At 48.6% G+C, this 20484-nt stretch overlaps 1 protein-coding gene across 2 annotated transcripts; it reads left to right on the top strand.

Annotated features, from left to right (window-relative positions):
- Positions 1-2: 2 nt before the first annotated feature.
- Positions 3-19193, top strand: PGPEP1 (pyroglutamyl-peptidase I). 2 transcript variants are annotated; one of them, XM_077191539.1, is made up of 5 exons: positions 3-135; positions 3036-3088; positions 8646-8762; positions 10027-10259; positions 11135-19193. In XM_077191539.1, exons 4-5 carry the CDS (start codon positions 10054-10056, stop codon positions 11325-11327), a joined length of 399 nt encoding a protein of 132 aa, XP_077047654.1. In that variant the 5' UTR covers positions 3-135; positions 3036-3088; positions 8646-8762; positions 10027-10053; the 3' UTR covers positions 11328-19193. The 2 variants fall into 2 exon arrangements, with proteins under 2 accessions (XP_077047654.1, XP_054506209.1); XM_054650234.2 differs by lacking the exon at positions 3-135 and adding an exon at positions 355-490.
- Positions 19194-20484: the final 1291 nt, after the last annotated feature.

The following is a 20484-nucleotide window of genomic DNA, read 5'->3' as shown; positions in this document are numbered from 1 at the left end:
GCGCCGCCCGGTCCGCGCCTTTGCGGCGGCACCGCCCGGGACTGGCCGCGCCGGGACGCGCTCCGCACCTCCCGGTACCGCGGCCGCGCTTCGTGCTGCCCCACAGCCAGGCAGGGAACCCCCGCGAGGCGCAGGGTAAGCGTTTTATTTAACCAAACCCCCCCCCCCGAGTCCCGCCGCTGAGGCGGGGGAGCGGGAACCCCTCGGGCTGCGCCGCGCACGGGCGCTCCCGGTGATCGGTAACGGGTGAAGGGCTCCAGGCCGTCCCGCTGCGGGACTTCCGCCGCGGCGGCGGAAGCGGCGGGTCCGGGCGGCGCGGGGCGGGGCGGGGCGGGCGGCGCGGGGCGGGGCCGCGCTCAGTGCGGGGCGGCGGCGGCGGGACGGGACGGACAGACAGACGGACGGACAGACAGACAGACAAACGGGACGGGACGGGACGGACGGGACGGAGCCGCGATGGAGAAGCCGCGGCGGGCGGTGGTGGTGACGGGTACGGGGCGGCGAGAGGGGAAATGGGGGGGGGGGGGTTGCCGGGGGACCCCGTCCCTGCCGGGGCAGTTTTGGGGGAGCCCTTCCCCAATTGAGGGGGGGCTGCCAGGGAAGGGCAGGGCTGGGGGGGGGGTTAAAGGGTCTGGGGGTGCAGCTGGGGGACCCCTGCTCTGCGCCGAGGAGCAGCTTTGGGGATCCTTTCCTGACTAAAGTGGCCGGGGGTAGGGGTGAGACCCCTCCCCGAATTGACGGGGGGCTTGGAGGGGCCGCTTCTGTGTGATGGGGAATTTTGGGGACCCCTTCACCACAAGGCTTGGAGGGGGCACTTGGGGACCTGTTCCCTGAGATAAGTGGGGGATCCCGTCCCTAAGGTGAGAGGGGGGTCCGCTGTCCCATCATGGGGGGACTGAATGGGAACTGGGGGCTGTCCCCTCGGGGGGCTGTTTTGGGGGGGCTGCCCCCTGTGTAGGGTGATAAATGGGGTGCAGGGCAGAGTCTGGGGGGCTTTGGCTCAGGGGTACAGCAGTGAGGGGCTTTTCTAGCATTTATCCATCCAGCTGGCGCTTGGATCCCCTTTTTCCACGCGTGACCCCATCCCAAAGGTCCGCTCTTCGCCAGAAGAAGGGAATCGATCCTCCCAAGGAGCAGGAAAACCAATTTGGGGCGCAGGGAGGGGGGGAATCCCGCTCTGAGCACCCCGCCCTGAGCCCCCAAGGTGTGGGAGCTGCTCCCCAAAGCAGCCCCGAGGCGCTGGAGGGGAAGAATGAGCGAGAGGCCCCGGCGGTGTCAGCCTCGCCCCGGGGTACAAAGGCAGCTCGGGGTGATTTGTGGGTGAGGCCGTCCTGTGACAAATGGGGAACTGGCCCAAACTATTCAGGTCTCCCCTCGGCAGCTGAAGCTGAGGCCGTTTGAATAGCAGAAACCACGGGCAGAAAGTGCCTTTTCGCAGGGAGCAGGTGGCGGATCCTGCCTTTCCCAGCCCCAAATCCAGCGTGGAGCGGCGGTGACTAAACAGAAAACTTGCGTCAGGAGACGTTCTGCTTTTCTGCTTGCTGCTCAAGGCTCCTCCACGCTCTTTTTTTTTTTTTCCCCTTTTTTTTTTTTGGTAAATTTCAGCGAAGTCTGGTTGCAAAGAAAGCAGCGGTTGCCTCGTGGGCTGTGCCCCCTGTTCGATAACTCCGTGGATGTTCGGGTGGAATTCCCAGTTCAGGACTGGGGACGGTGTCGTGTTCCCTGTGGGTCCCCCCGGCCCGGGCTGGCCGAGGATAAACGTTATTTGTGCACAATTTCTTTTTTAGAGCTCGTTAAGGAGATAATCCCACGGCCATCCCCTGCAGCTGGTTTTAGTGCTAATGAGCCTTGCGGGGCTGGATGTGCTCCGTGGGCTCGGGTGCTGCCCACAAAGTTCCCTCTGTTCCCGGATGAGGCAGAGCAGGGATAGCCCCAGCTGTGTTTGTGCCACTCGGATTTGGAATTTGGAGCAAGGGAACCCTGCCCTGTGCCTGGGCACCTGTGGAATTTCAGCCTTTCCCCGGCTGAGTTGTTAAAACGTGGATTTTGTTTCTTTTGTGGGATTGTCACGCTCTATTTGGGAATTCAGCTCCAAGGAGCCGTGTGGGACTCGCAGAAACAGCTGGGAAGGCATTAATTTGCCTCCTTCCCCTGTCATGGTTTGTCTCACACCCCTGCAGTTCTGCTCACAGGAAAACACCCCCGGCATTTTGGGTTTTGTGGGAATATTTATTTTGGAGAGCTGGGTTGAGATCCACGGGCGGGGACGAGCCCCGCGCTTGGGAAATTCCTGCTGAGGTGCAGCCTCACCTGGCTGGGCAGAATTAATGTCTCCTAATTGCACCAGGCTCGGAGGGCAAGGCTGACATCTGAAATGAAAGCATATCGACGTTACACCCAGATAAATTGCCCAACCTTTGTGTGCTTGCTCAGGGAGAGAGAGAAAAAAAAATAATAATAAAAAGATATTATGGATTACCAGTTAACTCCAAAGTTATTCATTAGGAATTTGGAGGTGCTGAAGGAAGTGGTTTTGATAACACCCTGGTAGCCTTTGCTGGGCTGTGGGTGGGCTGTCAACAGCTCTGTTTGTTTCCTTGGGAGGTGTAATTAATGCTAACGAAGATCTTGGAGAGGACCCTGAGCGGAGAAGGAACATTTGAGGCAGGCTTGTGGAAGCATCTGCTGTGGGCTGAAGCAATCAGGAATAGAAAATCCAATCATGATTCTAATTCTGTGCCATCGGGCAAGTTAGCTGGTAATAACCAATTTTTCTAACCTGGGCAGGAAGGAGAATTCTCCTCCCCAAGAAAAGAAAAACAAGTTTATTTTCAAGCAAGTTATTGTTTTCCTTCACTGTACAAGCCTGGAGTTGAAATATTTTAGTGCAGGTGCCTTGTTTGATACTCAGGTGTAAAGCAATAAGGATTGAGAGGTAGAAGTGGAGGTTTTTTGGTGTTTTTTTTTCCAGGAAAGCTCAAACCTCTTTGCAACTTCAAGTTGAGTCAAATCCATGAATTTTTCTTCCCTTGCAGGGTTTGGGCCGTTTGGAGAGCACGCTGTGAACGCCAGCTGGATTGCAGTTCAGGTAACCCCTGAATTTTCCTCTTGGGAGGTGTCAAAACAGAGGACAAATCCCTACAAATTTGGGCTGCTTTCAGCTCTTTTTATCACTTACAACTTCTCCTGGAGCTCTCTGCAGATGGTCACCTGGATAATGTTTGATTCCCTGCTCAGAAAACACTCCCTGAGCTGGTGGAGTTTAATGAGGCTGAGTTAATGTAGCTGAGGCAAGTAAGGAATTAAGGAATTCCCAGCTTCGGGTGCTTTTTAAATGGGGCAGGGAGCTTGGAATCTTCCTCTGCCCCGGAGAATTCCAAACAAACAATCCAGCCCAGAGCAATCTGGGTGTTTTTTCTCTTAGCTCTGACCTGAAGCTGGGCCAGCTGGTTCACCTTTAAACCCGGCCTCATCCCTGAGAGCAGACTCTGGAGGAGTTGAGTGCCAGAGTCTGATCCCAGAGCTGCCTCATTTCCCCCTCTGAACGCTCCCTTCCCTGCCCGGGAGAGTTGCTGGGGAAATGCTTCTCCTGCCTGCTCAGGAAAATCAGCTTTTTGCCACTTGCAGCTCTGTGCCTGCCTGGGCACATCCCTGAAATCTGGAATATCCTGGGAGGGAATCATCCAACAACTCCTGGCCGTGCACGGGACACCCCAAAATCCCCACCCCGAGCCCAGGAGTTCATCTGGGTGAGGCTGACACCCCACAAATGAGGCAAGAAGAGGAAGTTGAGCTCTTTTTGATGGAATTAAGGGGTTTTTTTTTTGCTGTAAAAACACTTTTCACAGGGGTGGTGCTGCCACATTATCCCACTAACTCCTTCTTTGTCACTTCTGGATGGGGTTTGTGGCAGAATTCCATGGTACCTTTTAGTACAGTTGCCCAGGGAATTAAATCTGTTTTTCTCCCCACCACATCTCTCTCCCCTTCAGAGCTCTGAGATTAATATCTTCCTCCAAATGCTTTTAAATTAAATCACAAACTCTAATCAATTACAGCCAACTCATGTCCAGCTGCCTGATGTGTTGGCTGGTGGGAGAAGACCCAAACCTTTGCCTCCAAGAGCTTCTTTTGGGAATGAATTTATTTAAGTTTGGGTCAGTTTGGAGGAATATGCAGGTTGTGGATGGTGGGGGAAAAAAAAAACAAAATACAGGACGTTCCTAAAACTCAGAAGTGAGGCTCAGTGATTTGGTTTGCTCTGGCTGAGGTGGTGTCAGCTGTTGTAAAAAGCTGCTTTTATTTTAGAGGAGACAGACAAAAGGGTGCTTTTGGAGCAGGAGGAGTGGTGGGTGTTGAGATGTTGCTTGGAAAAAAAAAAATAAAAATAAACAAACCTAAAGAGAAACAGCTCGAGGCGGAGAGGCGGCTGCTCAGCTGTGTGGCTGATGGTGAAGTCATCCCCTCCGTCTAAAATCCGTTTTTAGGGGCTTGGGGGATGGCAAAATTCAGAACTGGGGGTGTTTGGGGTGGATAAACTGAGAATTGGGGGTGTTTGGAGTGGCTGAACTCAGAGTTTGGGATGTTTTGAGTGGATTTGGGGTGTCTTGAGTGGCTGAACTCAGAATTGGGGATGTTTTGAGTGGATAAACTCAGGATTGGGGATGTTTTGAGTGGATTGGGGATGTTTGAGTGGATTTGAGATGTTTTGATTAGCTAAACTCAGAATTTGGGATGTTTGGGGTGGATAAACTCAGAATTGGGGATGTTTGGGGTGAATTTGGGATGTTTTGAGTGGGTGAGCTCAGAACTGGGGATGTTTTGAGTGGATTTGGGATGTTTTGAGTGGATAAACTCAGAACTGGGGATGTTTTGAGTGGCTAACTCAGAATTGGGGATGTTTGGGGTGAATTGGGGATGTTTTCAGTGGGTAAGCTCAGAATTGGGGATGTCTGGGGTGGATAAACTCAGAATTGGGGATGTTTGGGGTGGATTGGCGATGTTTTGAGTGTCTAAACCCAGAACTGGGGATATTTGGGGTGGATTTGGGATGTTTTCAGTGGGTGAGCTCAGAACTGGGGATGTTTTGAGTGGATTGGGGATGTTTTGAGTGTCCAAACGCAGACCTTGGGGATGTTTTGAGTACAAACCGGAGGCTCGGGGTCGGGATTATTGTGAGTGAAAACATCAGCTGGGAGGCAGCGGGGAGGATTTGCCTTTCCTTCCCCTGTCTCAGCCCCCAGAGGCCCAGACAAAAAGGAACAGCATGTCTTTGAGCCCGGCTGAGGTGGGCATTGTGCAACTTTCAGACGGGGACTTCACGGAGCGGAGGGGACACAAAGGCGTGTCTGAGTTCCCGAATCCCAGACGCTGTGATCTGCATTTTAATAGCAGAAAAATCAATTAAACAATCTTTCTAAATCCTTCCTAGCTCCAGGGCTCGGCTAGTTCTGGTTTATTACGTCTTTTTATGGTGCTGCATCCCGAGGATAAAATTCTCTCCCTTTTTATTTTTTGTGTTTTTCGTTTTGCTTTTCACTGCCCCTGGTTTTATTTGGGTTCTCCCACAGAAGGCGGGCACGGTGTGAGTTTGCCCTGGAAGTGCACTGGATTTCTGTCTGGTTTTGCAAGCTGACTGATTTTTACACATGGCTACCTTAAATAGTGGCAGCAGCAATCTGACAGCGCTGCTGAAATGAAAAGTTTCGAAATTTCACCCAAAAAAAAGGCCCCAGTGAAATGTTTGGGTTTTTACTCATGGGGGAGAGCTTTCCTATAAAATTAGCAGGAAGAAAAATTCCTTTCTGCTTTATTTTAAGGCTCACAGCAAAAACCACTCCGTGTTAATTTGGGTTTGCTGGTTTGAGTTTTCATCATTTTAATCTTTCAGTTTAGGATTTTTATTTTTTATTTTTTTTTCCCCATGGGTGCAGCTTTTGCTGGGGAGGGACTTGCAAGAAGAAAGCACTAAAATGAGCTTTTCTCAACTGGTTTTCTGCCCTCCCTGCTGTGACTTAGGTGTGGACACAGGTGTGACCTGTGGACTGTGAAGCTGCTGGGCTCCTTCATCCCCCCCCAAAGTGCTTCTGGCTGAGGAGGAGGAGGAGGAGGAGGAGAGGGGTCAGGGTGCATTTTGACATTAGGAAGGACAATTGCTGTCAGGGTGTCTAGACAGACCTGATAAGGATATTAGAGGCTCACAAAGAGCAGCATTGTGGAGGGGTCAGGGAATGGGTCACACATGTTCTGTGTGCTCTGGTTGTCAGGTGGACAGGGCTGGGGGGCAGAGCTTGTTCAGGGAGGGGGGGAAGGTCACAAACATCTTCATTATGGAGCGCTGGGCTTGGTTAAAGGAAAAGTTGTGGCCTGGTAAAGTTAAGGTTTAAGTGGCTGGAGGGTTCTCTTTTCATCCAGCAAAACTTGCCACCATCAAATCAATCCATCCTCAGGAGCTGTTCCCAGGCTCCACCATCAAATCCATCCCAGGAGCTGTTTCTGAATCCCCACCACCAAACCCATCTCAGGAGCTGTTCCAAATCCCCACCACCAAATCAATCCATCCCCAGGAGCTCTTCCCTTCCCCACCATCAAATCCATCCCCAGGAGCTGTTCCCAGGCTCCACCATCAAATCCATCCCAGGAGCTGTTCCAAATCCCAAATCCCCACCACCAAATCCATCTCTAGGATCTTTTTCCTTCCCCACCATCAAATCCATCCCAGGAGCTGTTCCCAGTCCTCACCATCAAACCCATCCCAGGAGCTGTTTCCTTCCTTCCCCACCATCAAATCCATCCTCAGGAGCTGTTCCCAATCCCCACCATCAAATCCATCTCTAGGATCTTTTTCCTTCCTCACCACCAAACCCATCCCCAGGAGCTCTTTCCTTCCTTCCCTACCAACAAATCCATCCCCAGGAGCTCTTTCCTTCCCAACCCTTCACCTTCACTTCTCATGATTATTAACACTCCTAAAAAGTGTTTATTCTCCCCCTGAAGAGGCTGGCTGGTGGCTGAACACTCTCATCTGTAAACTCCTTTATTGAGGCTCCAGGTAAGGTTTTGAAGGCAGATTTGTGCAGGTTTGTGCATCCCTTCCATCCAGCTGTGCTAATGAATGTCTGAGTGTGCCAGACACTAATCAATACAGCCAGGCTTTAATATCAGCCTTGCCCTGGGAGCCAGAGCCTGTGATTTATCATCCCTGCTCATATCTGCTGCTCTCTGAAGGTGTCACTTTGGCCTTTCTGGCTGTTTTAGTTATCTTAAATCTTGTTACATCCCTGTGGTTCGGCTGTACAAGTGTGAAAGGTGTTTTTTCCCTCAGTAGAAAACCACTCATGCCGATAAAAACACAGAAAAACGATGGCAAGACACTGCTCATGTTAAATGGGGGAGGCCTCAAACCTCAACTTGTCTTCTCCTTTCAAGTGCCTTTAATTTTTAATTTTTAACCTGGGGGAATACAAGGCTGGAGAGTGAAAACAGCTGATCTGCAGGGAGGAAAATAAAACCTGAGAATTGCTTCAAAGAGCAGCTCGTGGCTCTGGTGACCAAATCCAAACCTGGAAAAAGAGATAAATTCAGATAACAAATTCAGGAATATTTTGAAATATCCTTTGGTAGTTGGATGGCTTTTACCTGTTCCTACCCCAGCTCCATAGGAACATGTATTTTGGGCATTTTTGGTGACAAGGGGAGAGCTTGGTCCGGGTTTGATGCTGCAGGGATTCCTTAAACATGAGGGGCAAGATCTCTTCTCCCACTGGAAAAATGCTTTCCTGGTGTTGCCTGGCTCCAAAGTTCAGCCTCAGCTGATGTTTTTGGGTTTTTTTTTTCAGAGGTTTCAGACCTTATGGGTGTTTCCTTGAGCTCTGGGAAGTTTGGGGTTGGTGGCTCTGAGGAGCAAAGCTCCAACTGGAGCCTTACTGGAGAGAGCAGGGGGAGCTCCCAGGTTTGGGATCAAACAGTGCTTTCCAGTCAGAAATACTGGGGAGAAAATAAAAAAAAAAAAACAAAAAACAACCCTTTCCTCTGGTTTTAAAGTCTTTGCAAGGTATTTAACAGCCACTTTGTGTTTGAAAAGGTTTGGAGGAAATTGGCTCCGTTTATTGCCAGGATATTTGGGATGTTTTCATGGCAGAGAGGGAGAAATCATTTACTGGGTTCACTGAATCACCACAGCCCTGAGAGCTCTTTATCTGGAAATAAATGTGAAATTACTCTGGGTGATGGATAAAACCCTGCCAGTCCCACCTTCCCCACATTTCACTCCTTGGAAGAAGCAGGATTGTGGCTGTCTCCCTCTATAAATATCAGAGCCAAGGTTTCCCTGGCAAGCGTGGGTGTTGCTGGTAACTATTGTCAGTTAAATGTTGATTTCTTTGTCACACACCCATCAGAGCCACACAAACGGTTCTGTGGGTGAAACTCTTCTTCCACACAGGTGGGGAGATGCCTTTGTTGTTGCCATTATGGGTTTGGGGTTTTTACGTTGCTGTGAACTCGCTGCAGGTGCTGTTTACGAGCTTACACAACCTGGTGTAAACTGTGTGTTGGCTCCTCACCCTGCCGTTGAACCTTCCAGGGGTAAATCTTGTGCTCACCTGTGTCTGACCATCTTGGTTTTGCTTTGCTGGTGTTTTTAGGAGCTGGAGAAGCTGGGGCTGAGGGATGATGTGGATCTGCACGTCTATGAGGTCCCTGTTGAGTACCAGACCGTGCAGAGACTCATTCCTGCCTTGTGGAAGAAGCACAGTCCCCAAGTGAGTGAGTCAAGGGAGGAGGAAAGAACCACCCAGCCAAGGGTTGGACCTGCAGTGGGCACCATGTGAAGTCTCCTTTTTCATGTATTCCCTCAGCCTGGCAGTCCCTGGCTGGATTTTTTCCTCTTTTGTGGTGAGGAATTTGTAGGATTTTACATCTCGGAGTGCTGCAGCTCCCGGGAGCAGTGGGTGTGAAGGGGCCACTGCAAGGCACAATTCCTCCCAAGAATATTTCTGGGTTTCACATTCTCTGAGCCTCAGAGAAAGGAAAAACACAATTCTCATCATTTTCTGTGCCTGTGTTTGTGCCACAGCAGAATGCAATGTGGGGATTGTTCACCCACAGTGAGGCCTTGGTTCCTTGGCCTGTCAGGGCCAAGTGTGTAGCCCCACATTTCTCCTCACAGAGAAAAGCAAGGCACAATTCCTCCCAAGAATATTTCTGAGATTCTCATTCTCTGAAGCTCAGAGAAAGGAAAAACACAATTCTTGTCTCATTTGCTGTGCCTGTGTTTGGCTCCTTGGCCTATCAGGGCCAAGTGTGTAGCCCCACATTTCTCCTCACAGAGAAAAGCAAGGCACAATTCCTCCCAAGAATATTTCTAGGTTTCACGTTCTCTGAACCTCAGAGAGAGGAAAAACACAATTCTCATCATTTTCTGTGCCTGTGTTTGTGCCACAGCAGAATGCAATGTGGGGATTGTTCACCCACAGTGAGGTTGGTTTGGTTCCTTGGCCTGTCAGGAAATAGCCCCACATTTCTCCTCACAGAGAAAAGTAAGGCACAGTTCCTCCCAAGAATATTTCTGGGTATTATTTCTGAACCTCAGAGAATGATCAAAGCAATTCTTAACCATCCTAGCATACGCTGGACTCGATGACCTTAGAGGTCTCTCCCAACCTCGTTAGTCTGTGGTTGTGGGATTCTGTGGCTGTGGGATTCTGGGATTCTGTGGCTGTGGGATTCTGGGATTCTGTGGCTGTGGGATTCTGTGGCTGTGGGATTCTGGGATTCTGTGGTTCTGGGATTCAGTGATTCTGTGGCTGTGGGATTCTGTGGCTGTGGGATTCTGTGGCTGTGGGATTCTGTGGCTGTGGGATTCTGGGATTCTGTGGCTGTGGGATTCTGTGGCTGTGGGATTCTGTGGTTGTGGGATTCTGGGATTCTGTGGTTCTGTGATTCTGGGATTCAGTGATTCTGGGATTCTGTGACTCCGTGATCGGGATTTTGCACAACCCAGCCCCGTCCCTTCTCCCCTGGCAGCTGGTGGTCCACGTGGGCGTGTCGGGCATGGCCACCACTGTCACCCTGGAGAAGTGTGGCCACAACGTGGGCTACAAGGGGCTGGACAACTGTCGCTTCTGCCCGGGCTCGCAGTGCTGCGTGGAGGGCGGCCCCGAGTGCATCGACTCCATCATCGACATGGACGCCGTCAGCAGCAGGGTCTCTGCCCTGGGCCTGGATGTCACTGTCACCATCTCCAAGGACGCTGGCAGGTGTGGGCTGTTGGCATCTCGGGGCAGGGGTTCCGTGCTGCTGTCTCCTTGTTGCAAAGGTCTCGCACCTTCTTGGTGCTCTCTCATGGGCAGCTCCTCGGAGCACTGGCTCCTTCACTAAGCAGCCACCTGACTCCAGTTCCCTTCTCAACCAGCTTTTTAACATATATATATTTAAATTATATCTATATTTATATATATTCATATATATTTTTATATATATTTATTTACATTCATCTATATTTTTATATATATTTATTTACATTCATCTATATTTTATATATATTTATATATATTCATATATATTTTTATATATATTTATTTACATTCATCTATATTTTTATAGATATTTATATACATTCATATATATTTTTAAAGATATTTTTATATATTCATATATATTTATATATATTTATATATATAAAAATGTATATATAAAACTTTATAAAAATTCCTGCCTCGCATCCCCCTAAATCCCAGGATGCCACCATGATGCTGAACGATGGGGACCCTACAACTCATTTTATTTAGTTTTATCCTTTATATTTTGAAAAAAAAAAAGAGCAGAGATCTTCACATTTCTTGTCCTAAATTGAATTAAAACAATCCCAGACTCACAATTCCTGCCCATAAATCCCAGGATGGCACCACGATGCTGAACGATGGGGACCCTACAGCTCATTTTATCTGTTTTTTTTTTTCCCATTTTTTTTCACTGAATAATCTGTGAAAATTAATAATAATAATAATAAATATATTATATATATTTATGTTATAATAATAATAATAATAATAATAATAATAATAATAATAATAATAATAATAATAATAATAATAATAATAATAATTTTTTCACTGAATAATCTGTGTTCCAGGTACCTCTGTGACTTCACCTACTACACCTCCTTGTACCAGAGCCATGGGAGGTCAGCATTTGTCCACGTGCCTCCTCTGGGGAAACCTTACTCTGCAGAACAGCTGGGCCGGGCCCTGCAGGCCATCATAGAGGAAATGCTGGATTTTTTGGAGCACTCTGAAGACAAAATCAATTGTCAACATGAACACTGAGCAGCCTGGCCGGGAGCTCTCCTAGTATTGCACTTCCAAAATTTTCCCTGCTCTGCTGAAGTGTTGTGGGGGAAAAACAAAACAAAAAAAAAAAAAAAAGAAAAATCAAGCAACAGTTCCAGACCCAGAATTGGAGACCTCAAAAAAAAAAAAAAAAAAGAAAAAAGAAAAAAAAAAGGAAAATTCTACAAATTCTGCTTAGAAATTAACTTTTTTTGTTGTTGTTGTTGAATCTGTGAGCTCCAGCCTGAGCAACAAAGGATTCAGAATCTCTTCTCTAGGACACCTGCAGCTCCTGGCTCCTGAGGGGTTTGTGCTGGGAGCTCCAGGGAGGTTCCCAGCTCACCCAAACCCTCTCGTGGCCAATCCTTGACCTGAAAGCTTTGAAAGGTTTGCTTGGCTTTGGGTTTGTTTTCGCCCTCTCCTGACCCAAATTCCAGGTGATGGTGTGGAAGGACAGTGGAGCTCTGGGGGTTGGCTTGGAAAGCAGAGTTTGGTGGGCGTGAGGGGCCTGGCATTGCTTGGCTGGAATGGGAAATGATTTTGGGCACTGGTTCCTCACTCCACATCCTCCAGACACCTCAGGCTCCGTAGCTGCAGCGGGAGGATGTGCCTGGGATTCTTTTGGAACCCAAACCCAGCTGGATTTTTTTTTTATTTTTAATTTTTGGAGCCTGATCCTAAAATCTTCCCAACTCTCTTTTTCTCTCTTGGCACCTCCCTTCCTCAAGGACCTCCTGTACCAAACACCTCGGTTCAAATGTGCCCAAAACCAATCACTGATGGATAAAGAGCTTTGCTGAGGGCCCCTTTCCCCACGGGAGATCTTTACCCTGGTGCTCCACGCTGGTTTTGAGGTGAAGGTTGAGTAATTTATCATTTCCCCAGCTGCAGATTCTCCCCTCGTGCTCCAGGTTAGGAGAGCGACGTTGAGCTGAGATCCCGATCCCACCTGGATTTGAGTGGGGGCATTAAAATGCAGATGGAAATCTTCAAAATCCCTGAAAAAAATAATCAAATGTCAGCTCTTCAAGCCAATCCCACTGCCTGGGAAGCAGAGGCAGAGATTTGAAATGAAGGAATTTTGCTCCGAGCGAGGATTCCAGGCTCTTTCCTGGCGTCCCCTCCCAATGGGAGGGTTCAGAAGTGGGAATTTCTGGGAATTTCCCCAGGAATCCTTTTGGATCCCAGCAGGATCCCAGCAGGTGGGTGATGCTGGTCCCGTGGGGAGATTTGCTGCCAAATTTTGGGATTGCAGCAAAAAAAAAACAAAACAAAAGAACCCAGCTGAATTTGGAGCAGGACCAGACACAACCCTCGGAGCCGAGGCCTCGTGGAGAGGCTGCCTGGATGGGGAGAGGGCTGTGATGCTTTTACAAATAGATAGAATTATATCTATAAGCAGCATTTTAAAGGTTCTTCAACCCCGTGGTTTTGAATTTCTCTGGTGCTGACTGGCTCTGCTATTGTAACTCTCAGTGAGAGCTGCCCTGGTGACAGAACCACTCCTTGTAAACCCCGGGATGGGACGGGAGCTCTGCAGCTGAGGGCACCTGGGCAGGAGGATGTTTTTGGGTAGACCCAAGGAAATTCCTTCTCTGTTCTCCATCCAGGCCTTCCTTGCTCAGAGGAATTTGCCTTCAAGTGAAATATTGTCAGTCCCATCCACTCCGAGGTAGCACTTGTCAGATTTCCTGATTAGTAATTTATTTTATTTAATATTTTGTTGAAATCTTCGTGCTTTGACACAGTTGTTTTTTGATTTTTTTTTTTTTTTTTTTTTGTGTGTGTGATTAGTTTTGCTCCTTATCCCCATAGGATTTATTCCTTTGTTGGTGGGAAGTTTTTTATTTTTGTCCTGGGTGTTTTTTAGCTGCTAAACCCGGGGAAGAGGAAATATCCCAGGGGGGTTTGGTGCTGGAGTAATCCCAGGAAAGAGAGAAAAAAAAAAACCAGAATGAATTCAGTTCTGATGTCACCATGGGTGAAATGGAAGTGGGAAATCAACCGGGTTGGTGAGGCCAGGCTGAAATTCCAAGGGTGGAATCTCGGGAGGGACCCGCAGAGGGGTCAGGGAGGGATCAGCATCTCCAGGCGAGATCTGTTCCCTGTCCGTCTGTCCGTCTGTCCACCCCTGGTTCTGCACCCCTGGGTGTGTCTGGGGGTGCCCTGGATGGGTCTGGGGGTGCCCTGGGTAGGGCTGGGGGTCTCCTGGGTGTCCCCTGGATGTGTCTGGGGATGCCGTGGCAATTCTGGGGGTCCCCTGGATGGGTCTGGGGGTGCCCCAGCAGTTCTGGGGGTGCCCTGGGTGTGCCTGGGGGTCCCCTGGCACTTCTGGGGGTCCCCTGGTGGTGCCCTGGGTGGGTCTGGGGGTGCCCCGGCAGTTCTGGGGGTCTCCTGGGTGTGCCCTGGATGGGTCTGGGGGTGCCCTGACTATGCTGGGGTGCCCTGGGTGTGTCTGGGAGTGCCCTGGCACTTCTGGGGGTGCCCTGGGGAGAGCTGGGAGTGCTCTGGGTGTGTCTGGTGTCCCCTGGGTGTCCCCTGGATGTGTCTGGGGGTGCCCTGGCACTTCTGGGGGTCCCCTAGTGGTGCCCTGGATGGGTCTGGGGGTGCCCTGGGTCTGGGGGTGCCCTGGGTGTCCCCTGGGGGGTCCCCTGGATGTGTCTGGGGGTGCCCTGGGTGTGTCTGGGTGTCCCCTGGGTGTTCCCTGGATGTGTCTGGGTGTCCCCCGGCAGTTCTGGGGGTCCCCTGGCAGTTCTGGGGGTCCCCTGGGTGTGTCTGGGGGTGCCCTGGATGTGTCTGGGTGTCCCCTGGCAGTGCTGGGGGTGCCCTGGATGGGTCTGGGGGTGTCCCGGGTGTCCCCTGGCAGTTCTGGGGGTGCCCTGGCAGTTCTGGGGGTGCCCTGGCAGTGCTGGTGGCCCAGGATCCTGCAGCAGGGAGCTCAGACAGCAGCAGGTCCGTGGGCAGAGCCGCTTCCCACGTGGGTTTGTTCAGCCTGGGGAGTTCAATCCTGTTCAGCACCTAAAAATATTCATTTTTCTGGCTGCTCTCTGCTGTTCCAGGGGAAGATCCAGAGCCAGCTCCCTGCCTGCCGGGGCCTGGGGGCTGCAGTGCCCGGCCTTGGCTGTGTCACCATTAAAAATCCCATTTTTGGGGAGGATTTTGGGCGTTGCTTTTCCTCCTGATCTGTTTGTGGGAAGCTCCATGTGGTCAGTTCCTTAGAAAACATAATTTATTTTATACTCTCTTTTTGTGGGGAGGGGTTTTGGGAAGTTAGCCTGAGGCTGTGTTTATAAAAGGTGTCTTGGTGGTAGAGCAGTTTCCTGTAGCCCAGCTGGGGAAAAATGGCATTGAACTAATTTTATTTAATGTGACCTAAATTAAATACTTTGGGGTTGGGATTTTTGGAGTTTTTGGTTTTTGTTTGTTTTTTTTTTTAAGCTTTTTTTGGGGTTTTTTTTTTGTATTTTGTTTTGTTTTGGTTGGTTGGTTTTGTTTTGGTTTGGTTTGGTTTTTTGTCCAATTCACAAAGCTTTTCCTATTTTCCTAAAGCAGATCCCTCTTTTCTTTGGGATTAGGACACCAAACTGATGCAGAAAGCTGATGCTTTTTGCTCAATCCTATTTGCTTTCCACATCATCAATTAACAGAATTTGCTCATTTGCACTGACTGGGAGACCTGCTGCCAACCCCAAAAAAATTTGTGAATAAAAGCACAGGAAGTTCAGGTGGAGCTCATTCCCCTGCCTGCAATGTGGGAAAAATGTAAAAAAAATCTGAAATTTTAGGGTGCTGTGAGTGCAAAATCATCTCTGGGGATAAAGGTTCATGGGGGAAATGGGGCTGAGGAGTTTTGGTGTAAAAGAGAGGATTTAGGGACGTTCTGCTGGATTGGGTCTGGTGTCCTTTACCTGCCTGCAGCAGGGTCTGCCCCACGCGTTTGGGATGACAAAATTTAATTGTGCCAGCCCTAAAGAGCTGCAGAGGATTTTGAGGAGCTCCAGAGGCTCAGCAATGTCCCAGCTGGGGGATGCTGCTGTGGGGAGGTGAATTCAAATTGGGAATCTGATTTAAAATCCCAGGAAAAAAAGAGTTTGTGAGGCTCTTGGCCTCAAGAATTCCTGAAGGTGAATTAAATTAGGAAATCTGCTTTAAAATTCCAGGAAAAAGGAGTTTGGGAGGCTCTTGGCCTCAAGAATTCCTGAAGGTGAATTAAATTAGGAAATCTGCTTTAAAACCCCAGGAAAAATGAGTTTGGGAAGCTCTTTATCTCAAGAATTCTTGGAGGTGAATTGAATTAGGAAATCTGATTTAAAATCCCAGGAAAAAGGAGTTTGTGAGGCTCTTGGCCTCAAGAATTCCTGAAAGTGAATTAAAAATGGGAATCTGCTTTAAAACCCCAGGAAAAAGGAATTTGGGAGGCTCTTGGCCTCAAGGATTCCTGGAAGTGAATTAAAATTTGGAAATCTTATTTAAAATTCCAGGAAAAAGGAGTTTGGGAGGCTCTTGGCCTCAAGGATTCCTGGAGGTGAATTAAATTAGGAAATCTGCTTTAAAATTCCAGGAAAAAGGAGCTTGGGAGGCTCTTGGCTTCAAGAATTCCTGGAGATGAATTAAACTTGAAAATCTGATTTAAAATCCCAGGAAAAAGGAGTTTGGGAGGCTCTTGGCCTCAAGAATTCCTGAAGGTGAATTAAATTAGGAAATCTGCTTTAAAATTCCAGGAAAAAAAGAGCTTGGGAGGCTCTTGGCCTCAAGAATTCCTGTGGGATTTGATCCTTGGGGATCCCCCCCATCCTGAGGGGTTCTGTGGGGTGGCTGAAGGAATTTTTGATTTTTTTGGACTTTTTGGGCATGAAAATTGGAGTTCACCTTCCCCCGGAGCATCCCCCAAGCAGGGGGAGATGTGGGAAGGGATGGAAAGGTCAGGAAAGAGGGTTTGGGGTGAGGTGGTGACAGAGCTCCCAGAGTTATTCCAGGTGTTCCCTGCAGGCTTGGAGACAACACTAAAAAATACCCATAAAAACTCAAAAAAAAACCCTAAAAAAACCCTAAAAAAGTTGCTGTGGTTTGGGATAAATGTGGGAGCCGTGGGGATGGTGATGGCCAGGGCAGGAAAGCATTCCCTGGGGCAGGGATGTGGGAATTGTCACCTCCACGGGGTTTGTGCTGCAGGAAATCCTCGGGAAATCCCCGTTTGGGGCTGAGCTCACCTGGGGCCAGGTGTGGATGTGGCATCCAAGCCCCTCCCCGTGTCCGTGCTGGCCCTTCCAGTGCCTCAGCCGCTGGAAATTGGGATTGTCCAGGAGATTCCAGGTGCTCCCCACACAGCACAGGCTCCCAGGGCGGTTGGTTTGGGTAAGGAAAGGTCAAAAAAAGAAAAGTTTAAAATCCAGAATTTCTCCTGGTGCTCCAATCACCCCGAGCTGGATCTGGGTGATCTCTGAGGTCCCTTCCAACCCAAACCATCCTGGGCTTCTCTGGCTCCTTGACCTGGTGGGGGGATTTTTTTAGGATTTTTTTTTTTAGGAATTTTTTCTATAGGAATTGCAGGAGGAGAAGGAGGAGCTTCTTCAAACCAAAAAATGGGAAAAGCCTGGGAAGGAGGGAATTGGGTGAATCCCACACACAGGAGCTGCAGCAGTGATGATGATGATGATGATGTTGATGATGATGATGATGATGATGGGCTGGCCAGGGGGACATTGAGGGTTAATTCCATTTAATTCCTGGATTTCCCACTCCAGCCAAGGCTCAGACACGGAACTGCTGCAGGGGGGGAGTGGTGGTGCCCAAAATCTGACTGAAAATCGGGATTTTAGGCATAAAAAGTGTTTTCTGTGGGTTTTTTTGGTTTGTTTTCGTTCTGGTTTCCAGATTTCACCCCACAGCGCAGGTGAAACCGTCAGCAATGAATTTGTACAGATCCTTTCCCAAAGTAACTCCCTCCCTCTTATCTCCTTTTACTGTAATACCTTATCCAATAATATTTTAACAGCCTAATTTTATTTTAATGATAGGAATTTCAGAGTTGCGAAGGCTCTTTCTAAATTTATTGACTTGGAGGAAACCCCACCCCCTTGTTGATACCATAAATACTCATCTTGATCTAGATGAATTTCTTATTTTTGCACCAGAATCCCTAAATTTTTTTTTTTTTTTTTTTTGCAGTATGAAGTGCACTTTTTCATAAAAAAAAAAAAAGAAAAATCTAAAAAATATCTTGTATTCCTGTCTGATGAGTGTCTTATGTGCTGAAAGGGAAATTCTGCCAAAACTCCAGAGCCGAGGGCGTTGTTCATTCTTCGAGGTGTTCACTGAGACCCGGGAATAAACCCGGTTTATTTTCAGGACAGAACAGGGAAGGAAACGCCTCCCCACAGATGGGAATTGATGATGGGAAACGAAACCATCGCTGCCCTTAGAGAAAACCCCGTGGTTCTTCAAATTCCACCTTCAGGTGTTCGCCCGCACCAGCCCCTGCAATCACAAACGTTCACTCTGATGATCAGGGAGTGCCTTGTCCTGTGCTGGGCCCACGGCTGGGAGGCAGGAGGGGATGGATTTACCCAGTGTGGGGTGGGAAAATTGGGCTGGAGACCCCTGGATTTGGTGGGGAAATCCCCATTTCTATCCCTGGGTGCTCCTCAGAGGCCGCGCTGAGCTCCCCAGGTGTGCTCACACGGGCAGCAAACAGAGTTGGCTGCTCCATCCTCATTTTTGGGTGGGTTAACCCAAATCCTGATTATTTTCGTCTTCCATCATCATTTTTGGTTGGGTTAACCCAAATCCTGAGGGTTTTTCTGCTCCATCCTCATTTTTGGTTGGGTTAACCCAAATCCTGAGGGGTTTTACTCTTCCATCCTCGTTTTTGGTTGGGTTAACCCAATTCCTGAGGGTTTTGCTGCTCCATCCTCATTTTTGGTTGGGATAACCCAAATCCTGATTATTTTGGTCTTCCATCCTCATTTTTGGTTGGATTAACCCAAATCCTGAGGGTTTTTCTGCTCCATCCTCACTTTTGGTTGGATTAACCCAAATCCTGAGGGGTTTTGCTGTTCCATCCTCACTTTCGGTTGGGTTAACCCAAATCCTGATTATTTCGCTGTTCCATCCTCACTTTCGGTTGAGGTAACCCAAATCCTGATTATTTTGCTCTTCCATCCTCATTTTTGGTTGGGTTAACCCAATTCTTGAGAGTTTCACTGTCCCATCTTCATTTTTTGGTTGGGTTAACCCAATTCTTGAGAATTTCGCTGTCCCATCCTCATTTTTGGTTGGGTTAACCCAATTCTTGAGAATTTCACTGTCCCATCTTCACTTTTTGGTTGGGTTAACCCAATTCTTGAGAATTTCACTGTCCCATCTTCACTTTTTGGTTGGGTTAACCCAATTCTTGAGAACTTCACTGTCCCATCCTCATTTTTGGTTGGGTTAACCCAATTCTTGAGAATTTCGCTGTCCCATCCTCATTTTTGGTTGGGTTAACCCAATTCTTGAGAATTTCGCTGTCCCATCCTCATTTTTGGTTGGGTTACCCCAATTCCTGATGGTGTTGCCGTCTCCCTTTGGGCTGAGGTGTTTGTCCTGACCCTTTCCCAGCCCTGGGGTGCTCCGTGTGTCCCTTTGTGAAGCCCCCCAGTGTCTGTGTGGGCATCTCAGGTGTTGCCTCGTGCTTGTCAGGGCTCCTGGAGCGCCAGCCCCAGCCCTCTGGGGTTTCTGTCGTGTTCTTGCAGTGCCTTGTAAATCCCAACAACCCCCGTGGCCCCGAGGGGCTGTGGGGTCCCAGCTTGTACTGCCAGACTGGACTTTGTAACTGAGGATTTGAACCCCTGTTTCAAAGGAAATAAAAGAGTTTAACTCTGACTCTTGAGTGTCCTTAAGGTTTTAAAGGTGGTGGTTGGGACAAACCTGTCCACCCTAAATGGTGTCCCCAAGTGTCACATCCACATCTTTACCCCAAAATCCTGTCCCCAAGTGTCACACCCACACCTTTACCCCAAAATCCCATCCCCAAGTGTCACACCCACATCTTTACCCCAAAATCCCGTCCCCAAGTGTCACACCCACACCTTTACCCCAAAATCCTGTCCCCAAGTGTCACACCCACATCTTTACCCCAAAATCCCATCCCCAAGTGTCACACCCACATCTTTACCCCTAAATCCTGTCCCCAAGTGTCACACCCACTCCTTTACCCCTAAATCCTGTCCCCAGGTGCCACATCCACTCCTTTACCCCTAAATCCTGTCTCCAAGTGTCACACCCACTCCTTTACCCCTAAATCCTGTCCCCAAGTGTCTCACCCACTCCTTTGCCCCCTAAATCCTGTCCCCAGGTGCCACATCCACTCCTTTACCCCTAAATCCTGTCCCCAGATGCCACATCCACTCCTTTACCCCTAAATCCTGTCCCCAAGTGTCACACCCACATCTTTACCCCTAAATCCTGTCCCCAAGTGTCACACCCACTCCTTTGCCCCTAAATCCTGTCCCCAAGTGTCACATCCACATCTTTGCCCCTAAATCCTGTCCCCAAGTGTCACATCCACTCCTTTACCCCTAAATCCTGTCCCCAGATGCCACATCCACTCCTTTACCCCCTCCAGGGATGGGAACTCTGTGCTGGCAGCTTTAAGGCTTCTCTCTCTCTGCTCAGTGTGCCTTTCCCTCCCTGCCCACATCCAAGAGCTGCAGATGGATATTCTTTGTATCCTCTATATTCACTATATTCTTTATGGGATATTCTCGATATTCTCTATATTATATTCTCTGTATCCTCTATATTCTCTATATCCTCTATAGGATATTCTCTATATTCTGTATGGGATATTCTCTATATTCTCCTTTCTATATTATATCCTCTATATCCTCTATATTCACTATATTCTCTATGGGATATTCTCTATATTCTCTATATTCTATTCTCTATATCCTCTATATTCTCTATAGGATATTCTCTATATTCTCTATATTCTCCATATTCTCCATATTCTCCATATTCTCTTTTCTATATTCTCTACATTTTCTGTATTTTCTATATTCTCTATATTCGCTATATTCTCTGTATTTTCGCTATTTTCTGTATTCTTTATATTCGCTATATTCTCTGTATTCTCTTTTCTATATTCTCTATATTTTCTGTGTTTTCTATATTC

The sequence above is a fragment of the Agelaius phoeniceus genome, chromosome 29 (genome assembly GCF_051311805.1).
Source record: "Agelaius phoeniceus isolate bAgePho1 chromosome 29, bAgePho1.hap1, whole genome shotgun sequence".
NCBI classification, from domain to species: Eukaryota; Metazoa; Chordata; class Aves; order Passeriformes; family Icteridae; genus Agelaius; species Agelaius phoeniceus.
This window is presented reverse-complemented; position numbering and strand designations above follow the sequence as displayed.

What these genes read in the sequence shown, in the direction of transcription:
- PGPEP1 (XM_054650234.2), top strand. Translation starts at nt 457, where the DNA reads ATGGAGAAGCCGCGGCGGGCGGTGGTGGTGACGG. An exon ending in GCGGGCGGTGGTGGTGACGG is followed by an intron (nt 491 to 3,035) that starts GTACGGGGCGGC and finishes CTTCCCTTGCAG; the next exon opens with GGTTTGGGCCGTTTGGAGAG. An exon ending in ATCTCCAAGGACGCTGGCAG is followed by an intron (nt 10,260 to 11,134) that starts GTGTGGGCTGTT and finishes TCTGTGTTCCAG; the next exon opens with GTACCTCTGTGACTTCACCT.